The 18,285-nt window shown below is 39.2% G+C and overlaps 1 protein-coding gene across 1 annotated transcript in view; it reads left to right on the top strand.

Annotated features, from left to right (window-relative positions):
• Window positions 1-18,285, top strand: part of PPME1 (protein phosphatase methylesterase 1) — an 84,276-nt gene extending 65,991 nt beyond the window's left edge. The window contains exons 6-14 of the mRNA XM_007940947.1: window positions 1,405-1,559; window positions 3,790-3,880; window positions 8,305-8,370; window positions 9,651-9,774; window positions 12,206-12,335; window positions 13,581-13,625; window positions 17,084-17,148; window positions 17,751-17,818; window positions 18,267-18,285. Of these exons, the coding sequence (XP_007939138.1) occupies window positions 1,405-1,559; window positions 3,790-3,880; window positions 8,305-8,370; window positions 9,651-9,774; window positions 12,206-12,335; window positions 13,581-13,625; window positions 17,084-17,148; window positions 17,751-17,818; window positions 18,267-18,285 (763 nt within the window). The remainder of the gene's footprint in view (window positions 1-1,404; window positions 1,560-3,789; window positions 3,881-8,304; window positions 8,371-9,650; window positions 9,775-12,205; window positions 12,336-13,580; window positions 13,626-17,083; window positions 17,149-17,750; window positions 17,819-18,266) is intronic.

Here is an 18,285-nt window from a genome sequence, read left to right as displayed (position 1 = left end):
ACTTTATCTTGCTTCTTTGTATGGACTGTGATGGTGTGTTGTCTCTGAAACATCGTGGCATTGTTGCATTTAGATCTCTGTTAACTGTTTGTGAAGAGCAGGTAAGGGTGAGTCAGGCTTTTCTTGGTGGTTGTTTATTGTTAGTCTGTTGGTGGAGAAGGAAGTGGTGGCTCTCACTCAGTAAGTGAAGCTGCAGGAGGTGTGGGTGTGGTTGTGTTGTATGGGCACTGTTGCTGTCTTCCACTCAGTTAGACAGAAATAACAGTTGAATAACTATCAAAAAAGTAAAAGCAAATGGACAAAAAGTACACCATGTTATCACACAGGAACAGTAACCAAAAAGGGAAAAAAACAAAATACTGCAATATGTGGGGGAGAGAGCATTAAGAGAAAAAAGGTAGAGAAGGAGAATAATGAAGGAAAAAAATGGGAAAAATGCAAAAAGAAAAACAATGAACAGGGTTAACCATGAGAAAGAAACAAAAAAATCTAAACCAGGAACAGGAAAAAGAAAAAAACCCTGAAAACTAGAACCTGGGAGGGGAAGAATGAAGAATAATAGGAAAAAGCACAAAGGTAATGATAATAGTAGTTTTAAAACAGACAAAAACAAACAAACTAAAAAAGAGAAAGAAAAAAAATCGGGGCAGGGCGGGGCACACAGACTGGGATGAATTCCTGCCATTCCAGAAAGTGGGTGGGAGTGAGGAATGGCTGCACCTCCATTCACAAAGAGGGTGTGGGGAATAAGCGTAACAAAAGGAATATTGCACCTTTCCAGTCATCCAGGTCCAGGATGTCTTTGAGGTTCCTGGCAATTAGAGCCTGTTCTTACCTCCCTGGAATCTGGAAGAACACTGTCACTTTAAATATCCAAAATGGTCAATTCACTTGTAAACATTCAAAATGGCTTGCCCTCCAGACAGATAATAGTCCACAGCTCACCCCGCCTTCCTCTTCGCTGCTTTCCCTTTTCTCCCCAGCCACCAGAGCAATCCTCCATGCAGTCCCTGGCTGGCAGGGCCGATTTTTAGGTTAGTTCTTAGGTCCTACCACCACTCAATAATATCCAAGCTGTCTGTGCCATCAGGATCGCTCCCAGACCACAGCTCCGTATGTCTCTTTTTTTGGTGCTTTCATGTAAATTCTGCTGGCTGGCGTTTAGTCCACTTCTATATCCTTCCCTTCAAGGCCCAGGGGTCCAGGATTATCTTCTGTGTCTGTGTTAATTGGTTCCCCTTTTCTTTGTTGAAGAGGGTCTGTGCAGTCTTGCTGCCTATTCTGCCATCTTACCAGAACTTCCTAGGACTGTTACTTACAGAGCAATAGGAAGGAGTTGGGAAAGAAAACCATTTTTACAGTGCTATCAGAGAGCATTCCAGTTTTGTTTGCTTCTCTTTGCAGAGATGTTGGCAATGTGGTTGAAGCCATGTATGGGGATCTTCCTCCTCCAATTATGCTAATTGGACATAGTATGGGTGGTGCTATTGCAGTCCACACAGCATCATCCAACCTGGTGCCAAGCCTTCTGGGTCTGTGCATGATTGATGTTGTGGAAGGTAAGTTTTCTTAGTGCTGATCAAATCAGAATCTTTTATATCTATGGTAGATTATTATTATCTTAATTTATTGTCAATATCAAGTATATTAAAATATGTCCCTTTTTATATCTTCTCTTTTATTTACATTATATAATCAGCATTTTTCCATGCCATCAGAAACTTTTCATAAACACTGCATAATATTTTAGTTGTACGGATGTCCCATACTTTTGTTTTACCATTTCCCTTTTTGGGGACATTTAGGTTGTTTCTAGTTTTTAATGGTTATGAGTAATAATTTAATTTATTCTAGTTGTTATTGAGAAGTATACACAACAGAACATACACCAATTCAGCAATTTCTACATGTATAATTCAGTAACATTAATTACAGGCTTTGAGTTGTGCAGCCATTTTCACCTTCCTTTTCCACGTTGTTCCTCCCCTGTTAACATAAACTCATTGTCCCTTAAGTTTCCTATCTGATGTTTTTGAGTTGCTATTGGCCATTTGATCCCAATTACACAATTAGTATAGTTCTTAGAATAGAATAGCATAGCATATAGAATCAGCATAGCACAGTGCACAAGACAAACATTTTTCCTGGTTAAACTAAACTATAAGTTGGTTTTAAGAAGACTTCAAGGGATATGTTTGGTTTAAGGTTTAAAGATTATCTCAGGGCAGTAGTTTTGGGAGTTCATCCAGCCTCCATGACTCCTGAAAATCTGGATTGCATGAGAATTTGAAATTCTGTTCTACATTTTCCCCCTTCAGTCAGGATTCTTCTGTGAAATGTTTGATGTAAATGTTTAGTAATGGTAGCCAGCCATTATCCATGTGGTCTCATGGCAAAGGAGACAATTATTCGTGGAGGCAGTTAGACACACGTTACAATCGCCCCTCCTGTTCCTAACTCTCCTTCTTCCTTTTTTGCTCCACACAAATGGAGACAAATTGTTATACTCTGGATGACTTCTTGGAAGCTTTTTATGACGGTAGGCTCCCCACAACTAACTAGGAAATAGAACAGAAACATTAAGCATATTATTAGAACCAGTTGACTGGGAAATCCCTGAAACCATGACCCTAAACCTCCAAACGAAGAAACCATTTCCCATGAAGTGTTTGGTTGTACATAAGCAGGCTCAGCAGTTACTCGTTTGTAGTTGTTGAATATAGCTATCACACAAATATTGCCAATTTAACTTGTTACAGGTAGGTGTACAGCTTATTGATAGCAATTACATTAATTGGCGTTACAACCCTACCCTTAATCAGTGCAGTTGTTCCATCACTGGAAACCAAAGCACAGTACTCTTTATAAGCAATAACCCTCACTTTCCCCCTCCCTCCCTTCCCTGGTAACTACTCAGAAACTTTGGTCTCTATATATTTGCCTATTCTTGTTTATTATAAATGAAATCACACAATATTTGTCCTTTTGTGATTGACTTATTTCACTCAACATAATGTCTTCAAGCTCTACACTGTAGCATGTATCAAGACTTCATTTCTCTTACTGGCTGAGTAGTATTCCATTGTATGTATGTACCACATTTTGCTTATCTGTTTATATGTTGATAGACATTTAGACTTTTTCTATCTTTCACCTATAAATAATATTTTTATATAAATTTTATTTATAAGATTTATTGTATTTTGGATTATTTTTTAGGATAGGTGCCCAAAAGTGGAAATACTGGGTCAGTAGGTGGGCATTTTAAATGTATATCTTATTTTGGTTTCCAAAAAGTATGGTCTTTTAGTTTGATTCGGAAGACATAGAGCCAGGCATGTATGCCTGGATCTTCTGCCTTGTCACATCCACAAAGAGTGAATTTTGTTAGGGCCCAGGAAAAAGTACAAGATGAATATTCCATCTTCTAAGTTGTGTTTTGTTTTTTAAAAATTATGTTAAAAATACATAACAAAACATTTGGCATTTTGAGTTTTTTTACACATACAATTCAGTAACATTAATTGCATTAATCATGTTGTGTAACCATCACACTATTAGTTTATCGGTTTCCAGATTTTTCATTACCCTTAACAGAGACTCAGTGACCCTTAACCTCTTCCCCCATCCCACCTTCTGTCTTTTGAGTTTTCTTAAACTGCTGTTTTTTTCCCCCTCAGCATCACTGAATTCTGTTGTCATTGAGGACAGAAATATCTAGATGACTCAGTAAATGTAAATGTTCAGAATACATTAAGTGCTGTGATTAAAATTTTTGTTTAACATCAGGTACAGCCATGGATGCTCTTAACAGCATGCAGAATTTCTTGCGTGGTCGTCCTAAAACCTTCAAGTCTCTGGAGAATGCCATTGAATGGAGGTAACCTATAAGCTATGTTTTCTTATTTTAAATGTTAGATTGTAGTTTTTCCTTTTAATCAATTTTTAAATATCACGATCAAAGACAGAGAAATTCAGTTTCTAAGACTTAGCTTTATTGTAATAGCATGTTATTATATGAGAGCTTTTTTTTTTTTAAGTATTTCAAGCTTAGTTAAGTTGTTTAGCTCTAAAACCTATCCCTTTTTGAATATACTAAGGAGCTCTGGTTTCGGGGTTGTGTAGTGCCTAACTAGAAGTTTGACTGCTAACCAGAAGGTTGGTGGGACAATCTACTTCCATAAAGATTTATAGCCTCAGAAACCCAATGGGGTTGCTATGAGTTGGAATTGACTCGATGGCAGTAAGTTTGGTTTTTGGTGTGTTTTTTTTTCCCAGTATACTATTTCTTTTTTTCAATATACTATAGTCCCTCCTAGAATCTTAGTAATAATACATTGGCTGCTCTCTTGCTGTTTCCACTCTGAGATAACAGCTTGGACTAGATGGTCTCCAAGGCCACTTCCACCTCTGATGCCATGGTTCTGAATTCATTTTCTGTATTTCGCATAAAATGTTGGAGAAAGAGAATGGGTGTAGATTCCTTTTTCCAGTTTTTATCTAGAGTTAATACTTTGTCTCAGTACTAAGCTTTCATTAAAATCACTGATAGAATTGGCTATGTTTCCACTTAAGTAAAGACCTTCATCCTTATTTTATTCATTAATCAGTCATTTGAATACACTTTTATTAAACATATACTTTTTACTAACTAGTGAAATTTTGTAGATGAATAAAACACTATTCTTCCTTGCAAGGAGATCAGTCTTGGCATGAAATATCCTCACCATCCTATCTTCCTACCTATTCTTCCAAATCCATCTCTGCTCCCTTCTTTAGAACCCCTTCTCTAACTTCCCCAAACCCTCAGTAAAATTTCAAAGATCTTTAAATCTGAATTGTATTGCACCGTTTATCCCTTAAGTCTTCCAGTGTTCCCTTTAGTGTTGATTTTCATTAATGTCTGTCTTAATGCCCTTTCTGCACCTTAAGGGCAAGAGCTGTTCTCTCTTTTTTTTGTCCTTTTGCACAGCATATAGACTATTGCTGGCTGCTCTAGCAGTCAGAATGTATGTATTAACTGAATTATATATATCAAGTGGAAATTTAGAACGTGGAAAATATATCCTAGAGAGTTTTCCTAGGACAGAGGGTCTCTCATGCCAGAATATGAATTGTCAGACTGATGTTTGTATTTGGTGAGGTTGCTTTCTACCACCCCTTGTTCATGACCATGACCCAGGATTCCTGTTCTCTCAGAGGCATGAAATTTCTCTCCATGATGGGTAACTACAGCATTAAGAATGTAGCTGCTGTCAGCTTGGCTTGTACCCTTCCTGCATCCCTAGTAACAACTAGAGAGAAAATCATTACAAATCACTATTTTTCAATTTATTCAGTAAACTTTTTTTTTTTAAAGTATCTAAGATACGTCTGCAGAGCCCTGGTAGTTTAGTGCCTGAGGCACTTGACTGGTAACCAGAAGGCTGGTGGCTCAAACCCACCAGCCACTCCTCGGAAGGAAGGTTGGGCAATCTACTTCTGTAGCGATACTACCTCAGAAACCCAAGGAGGAGTTGCTATGTGTCAGGTCCGACTCCACAGCACACAACCACCACCACCACCAAGATATGTCAGTATCTAATCTAAAAAATGGGGATAAATCAGACTCAATTTTGATCATCAAAAAACTGGGGATATAAGCAAATAAAAATTTAAACATAATACAATGAAGGAGGCACAGGAGATACAGAAAAGAAGTGGGCAACCATTTTATCCCTGGGGATCATGGTGTGCATTCTTTTAAAGGAAAATAAAGTTTTGATTTCTTTGCCAGATGCAAGAGGTGATAAAGGTTTTATTTGTTGAATGTTAAGATGTTCTGTGTTTTGTTGAGGGCTCCTGATCTTTGGAGCTTACTTTTTGAACCTAAGAATCTGAAAGAATGCTGTGAGGTGTGGTTGTTAATTTTGTTTTGTACTGTCTGGATATCTGAATTGAATTTATGACTCATGGCTATTTTGGCTATTCCACATTAAAAAAAAAAGTATTGAAGAACAAAGGTTCAAAGTGAAGTGGATTCCTGCTTTGCTTTCTTGATCTTCTGAAGGGAGACAGTAGGGTATAGTCATTAAGAGCCTGAGCTTTGGAGCCAGGTGGATGTGGATTTGAATCTTTGTTCTACCACTCTGGCTGCTCTGAGGAAAATAGAGCAGGGAAAGGAGGGGGATAAGGGGTAATAATGGAAGTGAGAAATTGGTTGGGAGATTACTGTAGATAGTATAAGATAGTAATGGTGATAAGATAGACTAGGGTGACAAACAGCAAGTGATAAGGTCAGATTTGGAATGGATATTGAGGGAGAACTGTCAGGACTTGCTTATGGATTGGATTTTGGGAGAGAGAAATCAAAGATGACTTCTAGATTTTTAGTTCAAGTAATTGGATGAATGTAGAGACAGAAGTAGATTTGGGAGCAGCTAAGGGACAGGGAGGTCTGGTGGCGTGGTGTCTAAAGCATTTGACTGCTAACCTGAAGGTTGGCAGTTCATACCCACCAGGTGCTCCATGCATGGGAAAGATTTACCACCTCAGAAACCCAAAGGGGGTTGCTATGAGTCTGAGTGGACTTGATGGCAGTGAGTTAGAGTTAAGGGGCAGGGAATCAGGAGTTTTGCTTGCAAAAGCTGGAATGCTTTTTTACAAATCTAAGTGAGAAAGGCAGTTGTATATACTGAAAGATGTTATGTTAGAGATACATTGGAGAATCATCATCACTCACATGAGATTTAAAACCTAGGGATATGATGTCGATAAAGAAGATTGCCTTGAGATACTCTGTAACATTTAGCGCTTGAGAAGAAGGGAAAGATCCAACAAAGGGAACTAAAATTACACCATTCATGAGGTAGGAGGAAAACCAGGAGAGTATAACAAGTGTTTCTAGAAAGAAAGAAAGAGCAACTATGTGAAATGTTGCTGAGAGATCAAGTAAGATGTGGACCAAGAAAGGACCATTTGAATTGGCAAGATAGAGGTCTTGGTAACTTTAACAAAAGTCATTTCAGAAGATAATTAGGAGAAAAAAACTGATTGAAATAGGGTAGGGAAAGGATGGCTGGTAATAAAGGGGAGAAAGGAAGTAAGATAACTCATTTAAGGAGTTTTGCTGTATAGAAGAGTATAGAAATGGGATAATCGGCGTAGTGAATGTGGGGTTGTGGATGTTTTTAAAGTCTAGGTAGTACAAAATGTTAATGATATCCAGTAGAGAGAGAGAAAAATCGATGACACAGGAGAGAGATGGGATAACTGAAGGAAACAAGATCCTTTTATAAGCAAGAGGGGATAGAAGGTGATGCCCATGGTTGGCTGCAAATAGGAATAGAGATATTTCATATATTTAACAGGCATCAAGGTAGAGTATATGGTTACAGATACTGGTACATGGGTAGATTGACTTGGTGGTAGAAAGAGGAAGTAATAGGATTGCTTTTCTTTATCTTTAAAACAAGAAACAAAGTCATGTATAAGAGTGGTTAGGAGATGCTTTTAAGATTTGGCATGATTTTTTTAAGCTTAAAAAATGAGATTTAAAGAATTATGTTTTTCTGATGGCTTTTTTCAGGTGGTGTTGCCAGTTCCCCCTGGGATATGCAGTCATTCTGCTTTGTCCTTAGATGTACTTAGGTAGACAAGTGGAAAAGACTAAGAGTCTGAGCTATATAATATGGCATGCAAGGCCCTGTAGGACCTAGCCCTGCCTACCTGTCCTCCCCTATCTTTGGTATCCTGTCCTCCCTTTGCTCTCTATCACTTCTCCTTGTACTCTGTCCTTTAAAATCATCATCCTGCCAGCTTTTTCAATCACGGTGTGCTCTGCCTAGAGTGCTCTGACTGCCCTCTTTTACCTTTCAATTGACTTCTCATCTTCAACCTTCAGTTTAGACAGAACCTTGGGAAGCCTTTTCTAACCTCCTTATTCAGAACAAAGTGCTTTCTTTGAACTTTCCATTATTACATTAAAATTATCTGTTTGTGTCCTCCTTCCCCATTCCCCTTGCCGTTGAGTTATGTGCTTCTTGAGCACAGGCCTGGCACATAATATCCTCTTAGTAAGTATTTGCAGAATTGAAATGACTATGATGTCTTCACTTCATTTTCACTACCAGTATATAGCCATAACAGCCAAGTGGGGAGTAGTGGTAATCTCCATAGTAAGCAGCATTTGTAACCTCAATTCAGAAGCAGATAATTTTTCACTTGGTCCCACAGAATCTATAGAATTATTCATTTGGCTCTAGCAACATAAGAAGGATGCTGAATAACTTCCTATGTCCTTTCTTACTTCTTTTCTCCTTCTAGTGTGAAGAGTGGCCAGATTCGAAATCTGGAGTCGGCTCGTGTCTCAATGGTTGGCCAAGTCAAACAGTATGTCTTATTTTTCACCTCTTGGGCTAATGAGAGGCTAGAACATAGAGAATTATAGATTGTAACCAGTCTGTGTGAGTACGTGTGTAAGAGAGTGTGTGTGTGTGTGTTTAATTACATAGCTAACAGCTAGAAAACTTCTTGCCCTTCATGATCTAGGTAAAATTGTCTTGAACCTCCCAATTCATGGCCTGTGGAAGTCCAAAGCACTTGGCCTGGTTTTGAAACTTGACGCCTCATATCTCCATGTAATAAAACATTCATAAACATGTCCTTTCATCTAAGATAATTTTCTACTTTAATACATTATAAAGAGGTACAGTTTTTTTTTGCAGGGAGAGGGGAACAATAACTGATTGGATCACATGTTCTAATCTCCAAGGCTCAACTGGGTATGAGTACTCATTTTCTGTCAGCTAATTAAAAAGCAGGAATCTCTTACCATTCTGTTTGAACTTGGTTCTGCTGCAAACTGGGTACAGCAGGAAAGCACCATACTTTGGAGTTAGCTGGGCCTAGATTTGTTTCCCAACTTCATCCATTCATGTGCTAGGTGACTTTTCAGAGCTCTTTCATAGGATTATCATAAGCATTATGTAAGATAATGTCAATAAAACGCTTGTCAGCATACCAAAGGAAATGTATACTCCCTTCCTATGGATTGGTATTGATGAAAGAACTGGATACCAGCCCTTCAACTGTAGTCTTACATTGGACATGGATCTTCCACAGCCCTGGTCTACTTTTGCACACTTTTTTTTTTTTTTTAATTGTGATTTGGGTGAAAGTTTACAGAGCAAATTCACTTTCTATATAGCAGTTCACATACACTTTATCTCATGACATTGACTATAATTTACCACAATGTAACAGCTCCCCTCCCACTTCCTCCCAATAGTTACCTCTTCCCTGTGTCCATTCCTCCATGCACTCTTGCCCCTTGAGTAGCAGCTCTTCTTTCTGCCACGATTTTTTTTCCCAAGGAGTGTATCTACCTCAGGTAAATGTTCAACTCATATGCCTGTCTTTTGTTTGGCTGGAAGCCACAGGTGTGGGTTCAATTCCAGACCTGAAGGGCAGCTAGGGGCCATAGTCTCAGTGGTTCCACCAGGCTCTATCCTTTTGCACACTTTTAAATGTACATTTTTACATCTTCCTTCTCCTAGGAGCATTGTGAAGTGTTAGCTAATATTTGATTATAAAAGGCTGTAAGTATCAGTATCTCTGAGATAATTCATGTATAGAAGAGAGATATGTGATAGCATTTTTTAAAAACCTAGGTGTGAGGGAATTACAAGTCCAGAAGGTTCAAAATCTATAGTAGAAGGAATCATAGAAGAAGAAGAAGAAGATGAAGAAGGAAGTGAATCAGTAAACAAGAGGAAAAAGGAAGATGACATGGAGGTGGGTAAAGGCCTGCATTCTTGGAAGGCTGGGGTAGGAAATGGTTCCGCGTGTGTATGGGTCTGGAAGGAAAGGTGACATTGTTCTTTTTATCCACCATTAGCTATTTTAGACAGCAAAGGCACTCTATTTAAAGCTCAGAAAATTGAGTGTTGAAGAAGTTACTTTCCCAGGGGACCCACGGGTGGTAATGGAGCTGTGATTTGCATTCAGTCAGGTCTGAGTGACCCAAAGGCTGTTTTTAAACTTTCAAGTGAGGCATTGGGAAATAATGAAGGCCCCTGGTGGATACCTTTGGGTGCAAAACTGCATCCTGCCCAGCTGAAGTTCTCAGGAGGACTGATAGCTAGCTTTCTGCTTCTCCCACCCCACAGCTAGATTTCATTGCAGGCTGTCTCCAGGCTGCAAATGTCCTGACTTATGGACATTTGTCCTGGCTTATGTAAATTTGCCCTCATTTTGAAATGATTGAACTAACCACCACTTGCAATAAATTCATCATCACATTCACCTTCACTTGCTGCACATGCAGCTTTCAAATAATTAAAAAGTCTTCTAGCTTTTTCTTGCATTAAAATAAGGCTAAATAAGAACTGTATACATCTATTCCAACTCACCTACAAATTCCACTTGAAGACTTAAAAGATGCGGTTAATAACGGATCTCATTCATAACTGGGGATTGCCCTATATATCAATGTGTTTTATTATCATTTGTCAGAGGAAAGCATCTAAAACAAATAACCTTATGATCTAACCTTGCAGTAATTGCCAGACAGTGCTGTCAGCCCACCGATCAGTCGACAGTGACAGCCTCCCTCGACATTTTCTCTTTCCCAGTATTACAGTCTGTATCTTCCTATCTGGATGGATAAATGGCTATTCTACAAAATTATTTAATATTAATGCATATTTCTTAGCCCTAACCACACTCCAGAGAAAAGATTTATTTTCAGTACCCTAAAAGAGATAGAGTACAGGAGCAACTCTATCTAGAATATTTTCTTTGTTTTTGCAATTTTTAGAGCTTGAAATGAACTCTATTAATTTATAAAATATTACCATCTTTGGAACTTCTCTTACCTTGAATTTGTCATCTGCATATGAAGTGCACTGTACACATGGAAGGGATTTGTTAAGCTAATGCCCTGTCTCAGACAGTGGAGCCAACCTGTTATAAATGGAAAGTATTGCAGGTTAATAGGACAGGCTGAGTTCCGAGTTGGAATGGGAATTAGAGTTTACTTTAAAGTGTATTATGTCCAGAAAATACCAGTAGATGAGAGTAGAATGAGTTGTTCAATAAGAACATTAGAGCCTTAAGCTACCTTTATGCCTCCTTTTATTGATGGGAAACCAAGGCCCAGAGAAGGGAAGGAATCTGATAAGTCAGTAGCAAAGATGATACTAAAAGATCCAAGCTTCCTGACTCTTTCCAATGCTCTTTAGCACAAATGTTGCTGACTCATGTAACTTACAGATTATTGTATTTTGATGATACAGTATCTCAGTTATTTATCTCAATTATAATATTTTAGATTGTTTCAATTAAGCAGAAAAGTATAGAGAATCACTTATTCAACTGTTTGATGACATTCTGTGCCTTTTCATTCACCAACTATCAAGATTTAGCAGATGTTGACATTTTGTCATATTTGCATCAAATTTCCTTTTTAAAATTACTGTGCAGGAATATTATATTATTATTATAAATCAAAATATAAGGAAAAAGTGTTCTACCAATAAAAAAACCTATTTTCACTTTTCCTTTCCAGTTCTTTCCCGTAAGTATACATTTTTTAAAGTAGTAATCCTAACTTAGGTGTCATTTTATATCCTATTTCTTTTACTTATAATTATCATAAGCATTTTTTTTTTCTACTGTACTGTGTTCTTTATAATTATCCTTTTGATGGTATGTCCTGTTTTACCAGTTGGATAAAGAAAAGCTCAATCTTTTATGAGCTTTGTGATCTTAAATTTTTCTGAGTTCACTGAAACTAATAAAAGTAAGAAGTAAACACCCTAAGTATCACTGGAGAAAGATATCATGCTTGGTAAAGGAGGGGGGTCAGCAAAAAAGGGGAAAGTCCTCAATGAGATGGATTGACATAGTGGCTGCAACAACGGGCTCAGGTATAGCAAGGATTGTGCGGCTGGCACAGGACCAGGCAGTGTTTTGTTTTGTTATACATGGGATCACTATGAGTCGGAGATGACTTGACAGCACCTAACAACAACAAAAGTGGAAGTTATTACAGTAACCTCAGAAACTATTTTAAGTATTAAATTTATATTAAAATATCTAGGACATAGTAAACTCCTAAAAAGTGCTAGTTTCCTTCCCTTTCCTTTTCCCAGGAGACCTAGTTTTTCTCCTGTTGCTCCAGGGGTTGTCCTCGGAGACTCAGAACTTGTTCTTACTCCTCTAGACCAAGAAAGACCATCCATATACCTGGAGAATTGAACTGGCAAAAACAGAAAAATACTGGGATGGCTGGTTCCGAGGCTTATCCAATCTCTTTCTCAGTTGTTCTATTCCTAAATTGCTGCTCTTGGCTGGTAAGTGTGTATGTGTGGGTATATTACTACCTGGATATGCCCTTGTTGGGAGCTCTGGTGGCATAGTGCTTAAGGCATTTGACTGATAACCAGAAGGCTGATGGTTCAAACCCACCAGCCACTCCTTGGAAGGAAGGTTGGGCAGTCTACTTCCATAGAGATACTGCCTTGGAAACCCAAGGAGGGGTCGCTGTGAGTCAGATCTGACTCGACAGCAGTGGGTCTTTTTTTTTTTTTTTTTTTTTAATGCCCTTATTAATACTCCTCACCAAATGAGTTTGGTCCCAAAGTGGAGTACCATCTTCACTCATCTGTGCCATTTCTCTTCCCTGCACCAAATTCCTAACCCTAATTCAGCATAACCATTTACCTGAGATGGGCTAATTCTGGTTTGGCCTCTATACCTGCTCAAGCCCAATTTCTATAGTGCTAGATATAGTGGTGTAAGAATATTCTTAGTGTAGTATAACTGCTGGGGGGACTCTAAAGTGATACAACCACTGTGGAAACCAGTATGGCAATTCCTTAAAAAGTTGGAATTAGAAATACCATTTGACCCAGCAGTCCTATTATTAGGTATATATCCTAAAGAAGTGAAGAGTCAGGACAAGAACAGATATATGCACACCCATGTTCATCACAGCACTATTTACAGTAGCCAAAAGATGGAAACAACCTAGGTGCCCATCAACAGAAGAATGGATAACTAAATTGTGGTACATACACACAATGGAATACTATGCAACACTAAAGAATAATACAGAATCTGTAAAACACTGCATAACATGGATGAACTTGGAGGACATGATGCTGAATGAAATAAGTCAATCACAGAAGGACATATATTGTATTCATTGCTTTAAAAAGTCAAGGCAAGGTTTATATAAGGAAGGAAACTTTCTTTGTTGGTTACCAGGGGTGTAATGGAGGAAACTCTGCAAAAAAAATGTTCTTAATTTAAAAAAAAAAAAAAAAAAGAATATTCTGAGTATAGTGTAATCTAACAAGTAAAACCCTATTTTAAGAAGCCATTTGAAATGAACAGAGTGAGTATAAGGGAAACTCAGCCTAGAAGACTTCATTTGGTGAGAATACTCTCTGGGAGTTAGAATTAACATTAACTTGAATTAACAGTGTCATCACATGTACAGCTTTGTAATGATTTTTACTTAATACTTGGACTATAAACCTTTTTCATAGAGTCTTTCTAGTAAGCTATTTAAGGATTCTCTTGTTATGTTCTAGGTGTTGATAGGCTGGATAAAGATCTGACCATTGGCCAAATGCAAGGTAAGTTATCAAGAAATGATATCCCTGGGTATTTGCCAGCCTCTGAAGGCAGAGAAAGGGGCAGGGTCTTGTGGAAATTAGTGTCTGGGATGTAGAAAGAGCATGAGCTTTAGAATTAGACCCAAATTTGCCATCCACCTTGGCTACTAAACCACTGTTTGATTATGGACGAGTCATTTCTGTTTTCTGAGCTTTGATTTTTTTTTTTTTTAATCTAAAAATGGGAATTATAATGTTAAAAACTACCTTCATCTGAGTTGCAAGTGTTAAAATGAAGCACAGTGTTTGAAACCAAACCAAACCTGCTGCTATGGAGTCGATTCTGACTTATAGCAACCCTATAGGACAGAGTAGAACTGCCTCATAGGGTTTCCAAGGCTGTAAACCTTTATGGAAGCAATGTGTTTGAAACAGGAATTATAAACTAGAAAGTACTTTGTAGCTATATAATAATAGTCTAAAAGATACTCTGAATTCTGATCAATAGTTTAATTGTTGTTAGATTTCTTAGGAAAGAGAAAGGCCCAAGATAATCCATATTTAAAAAGTATAAATTCTGTTTAGAAGAGAGCATGGTGAGGAAGTTGGGAGAACTAGGTTTGAATGGTACTTCTTTTGTACTAATTTTTTTTCTTAATCTGCCTTAGCTTTAGTTTTCTTAATCTGAATAATGAGAAAATTGATGGCTGTCTCACAGGGATCATGAGATATAAAGAATAAGAAAATAACATGTTGAGTACTTTTCAAAGGTGCAGAGTTATGTCAGTCAAATGATAGTGGGGAGGCAATAGGACCAATTTTGTGGATGCTCTTGCTTTTGTACGGGTGAAAGACTTGGTAAAGGTAGAATCAGTAGACACTGGCAGCTTTTGGGAATGGCAAAAAGAGGTACCAGCTGTAAAACCTAAGTTTCAAGCTTAATCAGGTTCTGTCCTTAACGTTCCTTCTTCTCTTACTATCCCTGGGCAATTTCATGGCTTCCATTTATATACCCTGATGACTCCCAAAACTAACGTCCACCTCACACCTCTTGCCTGAGAGCTACAGACCTGGCCCATGTATCAAACTGCCTGTTCTTCTAACCATCGTTGAGCTGTCCACAGAGAGGGTCTGTATTCCCTCACAATACTTGTTCAAACACTTTTGAATGATTTCTGTGGTCCTGGCCCCAGAACCTCATAACCTTTCCTTCCTCTAACTATATAGTGTCCTAAGTCCTGGAGAAAGACCATGAGCTGGGACTGTGTGATTTTTATTGTACTGATGTTGGCAGTGTTAGGATTAGACATATAAACTGGGCTTAACTTCAATTCAAGCAAACTTTCCTCAGACCTCTTTTGTGCAAGACCTATGGTTGTTGCTGGGGAGATAGAGGCAAATCAGGCCCCTGTTACTATCTGAAAGCAGTTGACCTGGACTGGAATTCATTCAGAACCAGTGTTCATCACCAGCTTTGTAATCAGACACTCCTGGGTTTGAATCAGCGTTCTGGTTTTGTGACTTGAATGAATGGTTGATTTCTTTAATCCTGAGTTTTTTCATCTATAAAATAGAGAAAATGATATACCTTGATATGGTTATATGAAGTTTAAATGAGAAAATGTAGGAGAAGTAAGAGTCTGAGAAGTGATACCTCTCATTGTATCCAGAAAGCACTCACTATTCCTTATTAGGTGCGCTCCTATTTTCCACTGTAGATTATGCCAAGGCCACCTTTTCTTTCAGAGCATCCTGTGTGTATAGAGAGTAAATGGTTAGGAAATGCAAATGAGAAATGTCTCCTAAAACAAGGAAAATGGCTAAGTCTGAATAGATTTATACATCCTCCCCAGCTGAATTAGTTATAGAATCCTAGAAACTCATTACTTATTCATGATACAACTTGGATGAATAATTCAGGTTGTCTAAGTCTAAGGTTCCTCATCTATAACATGGAAGAGGAAGATCTGGAAATAGTCCCACTTTCTAGAATAATTGTAAGGATTACTCATGATCATCTTAGTTGATATGTACCTAGCACAGTGTTATTAGTGTGTGTGACTTTTCCCTATGTCAGAGAGGCAAGGAGGCCACATCTTCTGACCTCCTCTAACCCCACAAGAGGAAGATAGAATCACCATCAGTAGCCCAAGGTCTGTTCCTGTGAGGCCAGACATGCTGCCTCCCTCCAACTCTTCAACCAACCCTGGCACCTACCATTCCTTCAACAGCACCCACTACCTCTCTGCTGGGTTCAATAATTCATTGCATTGGCTACACAGAACTCACAGATTATGGGGTTTATTAGGGAAGCAACAGGCTACAATTCAAGTTCAGAAATGCACCCAGTCTCTTGCAGCTGGCTGTCTCACTTAGCAGCTGGCAGACTGTTTCAGCAGCAGTCAGAGACTCCTTCTGCCTCTAGGAGGGCTCCTTTTGAGCCTGGCAGAGTGGCAAACTAACCAATCCCAACATCAGAATTCTATACACCTGAGAGAGAGTGAACTTCCCAGAAAATTACTTCGTGCTGCTTCCAACAGAAATAACCCCAGGTGGATAACTTTAACAATCAGGAGCTACTCAGTTACTCACAGCAAATTCCACCACAGAATTTACAAAAGCTAGAAAAGCCACACTATAATTTACAACACCACACCCTGATTCCTTATACATACTCTTCCAAAGAGGAATATAAAATACATCCCTAGTCATCAGAGCCTGATTTCAGTAGAAAGACCAGCAGGTTGGAGTTGTAAGTTTTGGGTGTGGTCATTTGTTCATACATTCATTCATCTAGAACTTACTAAGTTGGGCCCTGTTAGGAATATAGAGCAAGTAGTAATACTGGCCCCTGTTCTTAGAGAAATGACACATTCCTGGAGAAGCATGCACCAGTGGCATGAGCTCTGGTAGCACAGTGCCTAAGGTACTTGACTGCTAACCAGAAGGCTGGTGGTTCACACCCACCACCCACTCCTCGGAAGGAAGATTGGGCAATCTATTTCCATAATGATACTGCCTTGGACCAAAGAGGGGTCCTATGAGTCGGGTCTGACTCGATGGCACATAACAGCAACAACAACATAAAACAAGAGGGTTGCAAGCTGCTCTGTGTTTTGATCCAAGTGCATTTACAGTAGTACATTAGGACATAGGAAGGAGAAGTGACAAAGCTGGGCTTTTGTTGCCATTCTCTTTCACTGGACCGTAAATCCCCTGAGAACAGAATTCCTCTTATGTGCCTGGCCCAAAGTAAGTACATACTAAATAGTTATAGAAGGAAGAAGTGAAAGGAAAATTATTTCCCCAAAGTTACAAGTATTACCATCCTCATAAAAACTCACTGGGTCCAGAGTATTGAGGGATGAGGGTAGAAATGGGGAGGACCTGAGTTCCTGGAGTGACTTGTGAGGCTGCAGAGGTGGTAAGGAAAGGGTTGTTTTAGTCTCTGAGGTTGCCTGGATTTGTTTTCTCACCAGGGAAGTTCCAGATGCAGGTCCTACCTCAGTGTGGCCATGCAGTCCATGAGGATGCCCCAGATAAGGTGAGTCTAGTGCTTGAGGACAGTAAAAGGACCAACTGTCACAGTAACCTTAGTTGTCAGAAAAAAATAAGACAGACCTCTGAGTCTTAGCCTGCATTGCCAGAAGCTGTGTGGGGCCTATGCAAATGCAGTTCCTCCAGGTCCCCAAGCCTCTTCCTAGCTGTGGGCTTAGCTTTCTCTGTTTAGACTGAGGAACTGCTGGCACCCTGATATTTCATCCTAGGGCCCTTAAGATCCTAGCTCTGCTTCTCCATTTCCCCCTAAAAGCCAGGTGGTAGAGGGATGATTGGGACAGAAATTGCTTCCTGAACTCCTGGCATAACTAGGAATTAATATGTGGACTCCTTCTGTAGGAAAAAGATGCTTTCTAAGGAGCTAAGCCCTTCCCATCATTCCTCTGGACCTCTCTAGAGCCATCCCTGATAAGGATGGTAGCATCTCCTAATCCTACTAGGAGCCAGGTCCTTTTGATTTCAAGCTCCTTAGACCTATGGGAGTCATGAATCCACCAAAGAGCCTAACTATCCAGCAGAAGCCCACAGAACCTTCAAGGTTGAGCCCCATTACTAACATATGGCCTGGAATATCTCTCCCTTTCCTAGGTAGCTGAAGCCGTTGCCACTTTTCTGATCCGACATAGGTTTGCAGAGCCCATCGGTGGATTCCAGTGGTAAGGAGGAACTTAAGGACCCCAGCAATGCTGGCCTACTTGGACAGCTATTTGCAAGTTTGTAAATATCTGTCATATCCCAGCCTAATTTGGGTTACCATTTCTCACTTCTTCTCCTCCACAGAGAGCTCAGAATATGTGTTTCTATAAACCCATAGTTGATTGTATCTGTGTGTACTGATCCAGATAGTAGTTACTGAGTCTGAGATGAAATTGTACCTAATCATCCACCCCCCACTGGGATGTGCACTTCTTCTTGGGGTACCCCTTCTATAAGGAGGCTCAAATGGGAATCTGTTCTTATCCAGGCTCTCAGAGAAGTTCTCTGCCTTCTCTGTGCTGATGTACACTGGGCAGGCCATGGAGGTTGTGTAAAAATCTGGAGCATGGTTTCTCAACCTCAGCCCTATTGACATTTTATTTCCCTTTTTCGTCCTACTCTTGACAGCGTGTTTCCTGGCTGTTAG

This window comes from Orycteropus afer, unplaced genomic scaffold (assembly GCF_000298275.1).
Source record: "Orycteropus afer afer isolate SDZICR_OR568_19922 unplaced genomic scaffold, OryAfe1.0 scaffold00074, whole genome shotgun sequence".
In the NCBI taxonomy this organism is placed as follows: domain Eukaryota; kingdom Metazoa; phylum Chordata; class Mammalia; order Tubulidentata; family Orycteropodidae; genus Orycteropus; species Orycteropus afer.
Note: the sequence above shows the minus strand (reverse complement) of the source record. Positions and strands in the feature narration are given on the sequence as shown.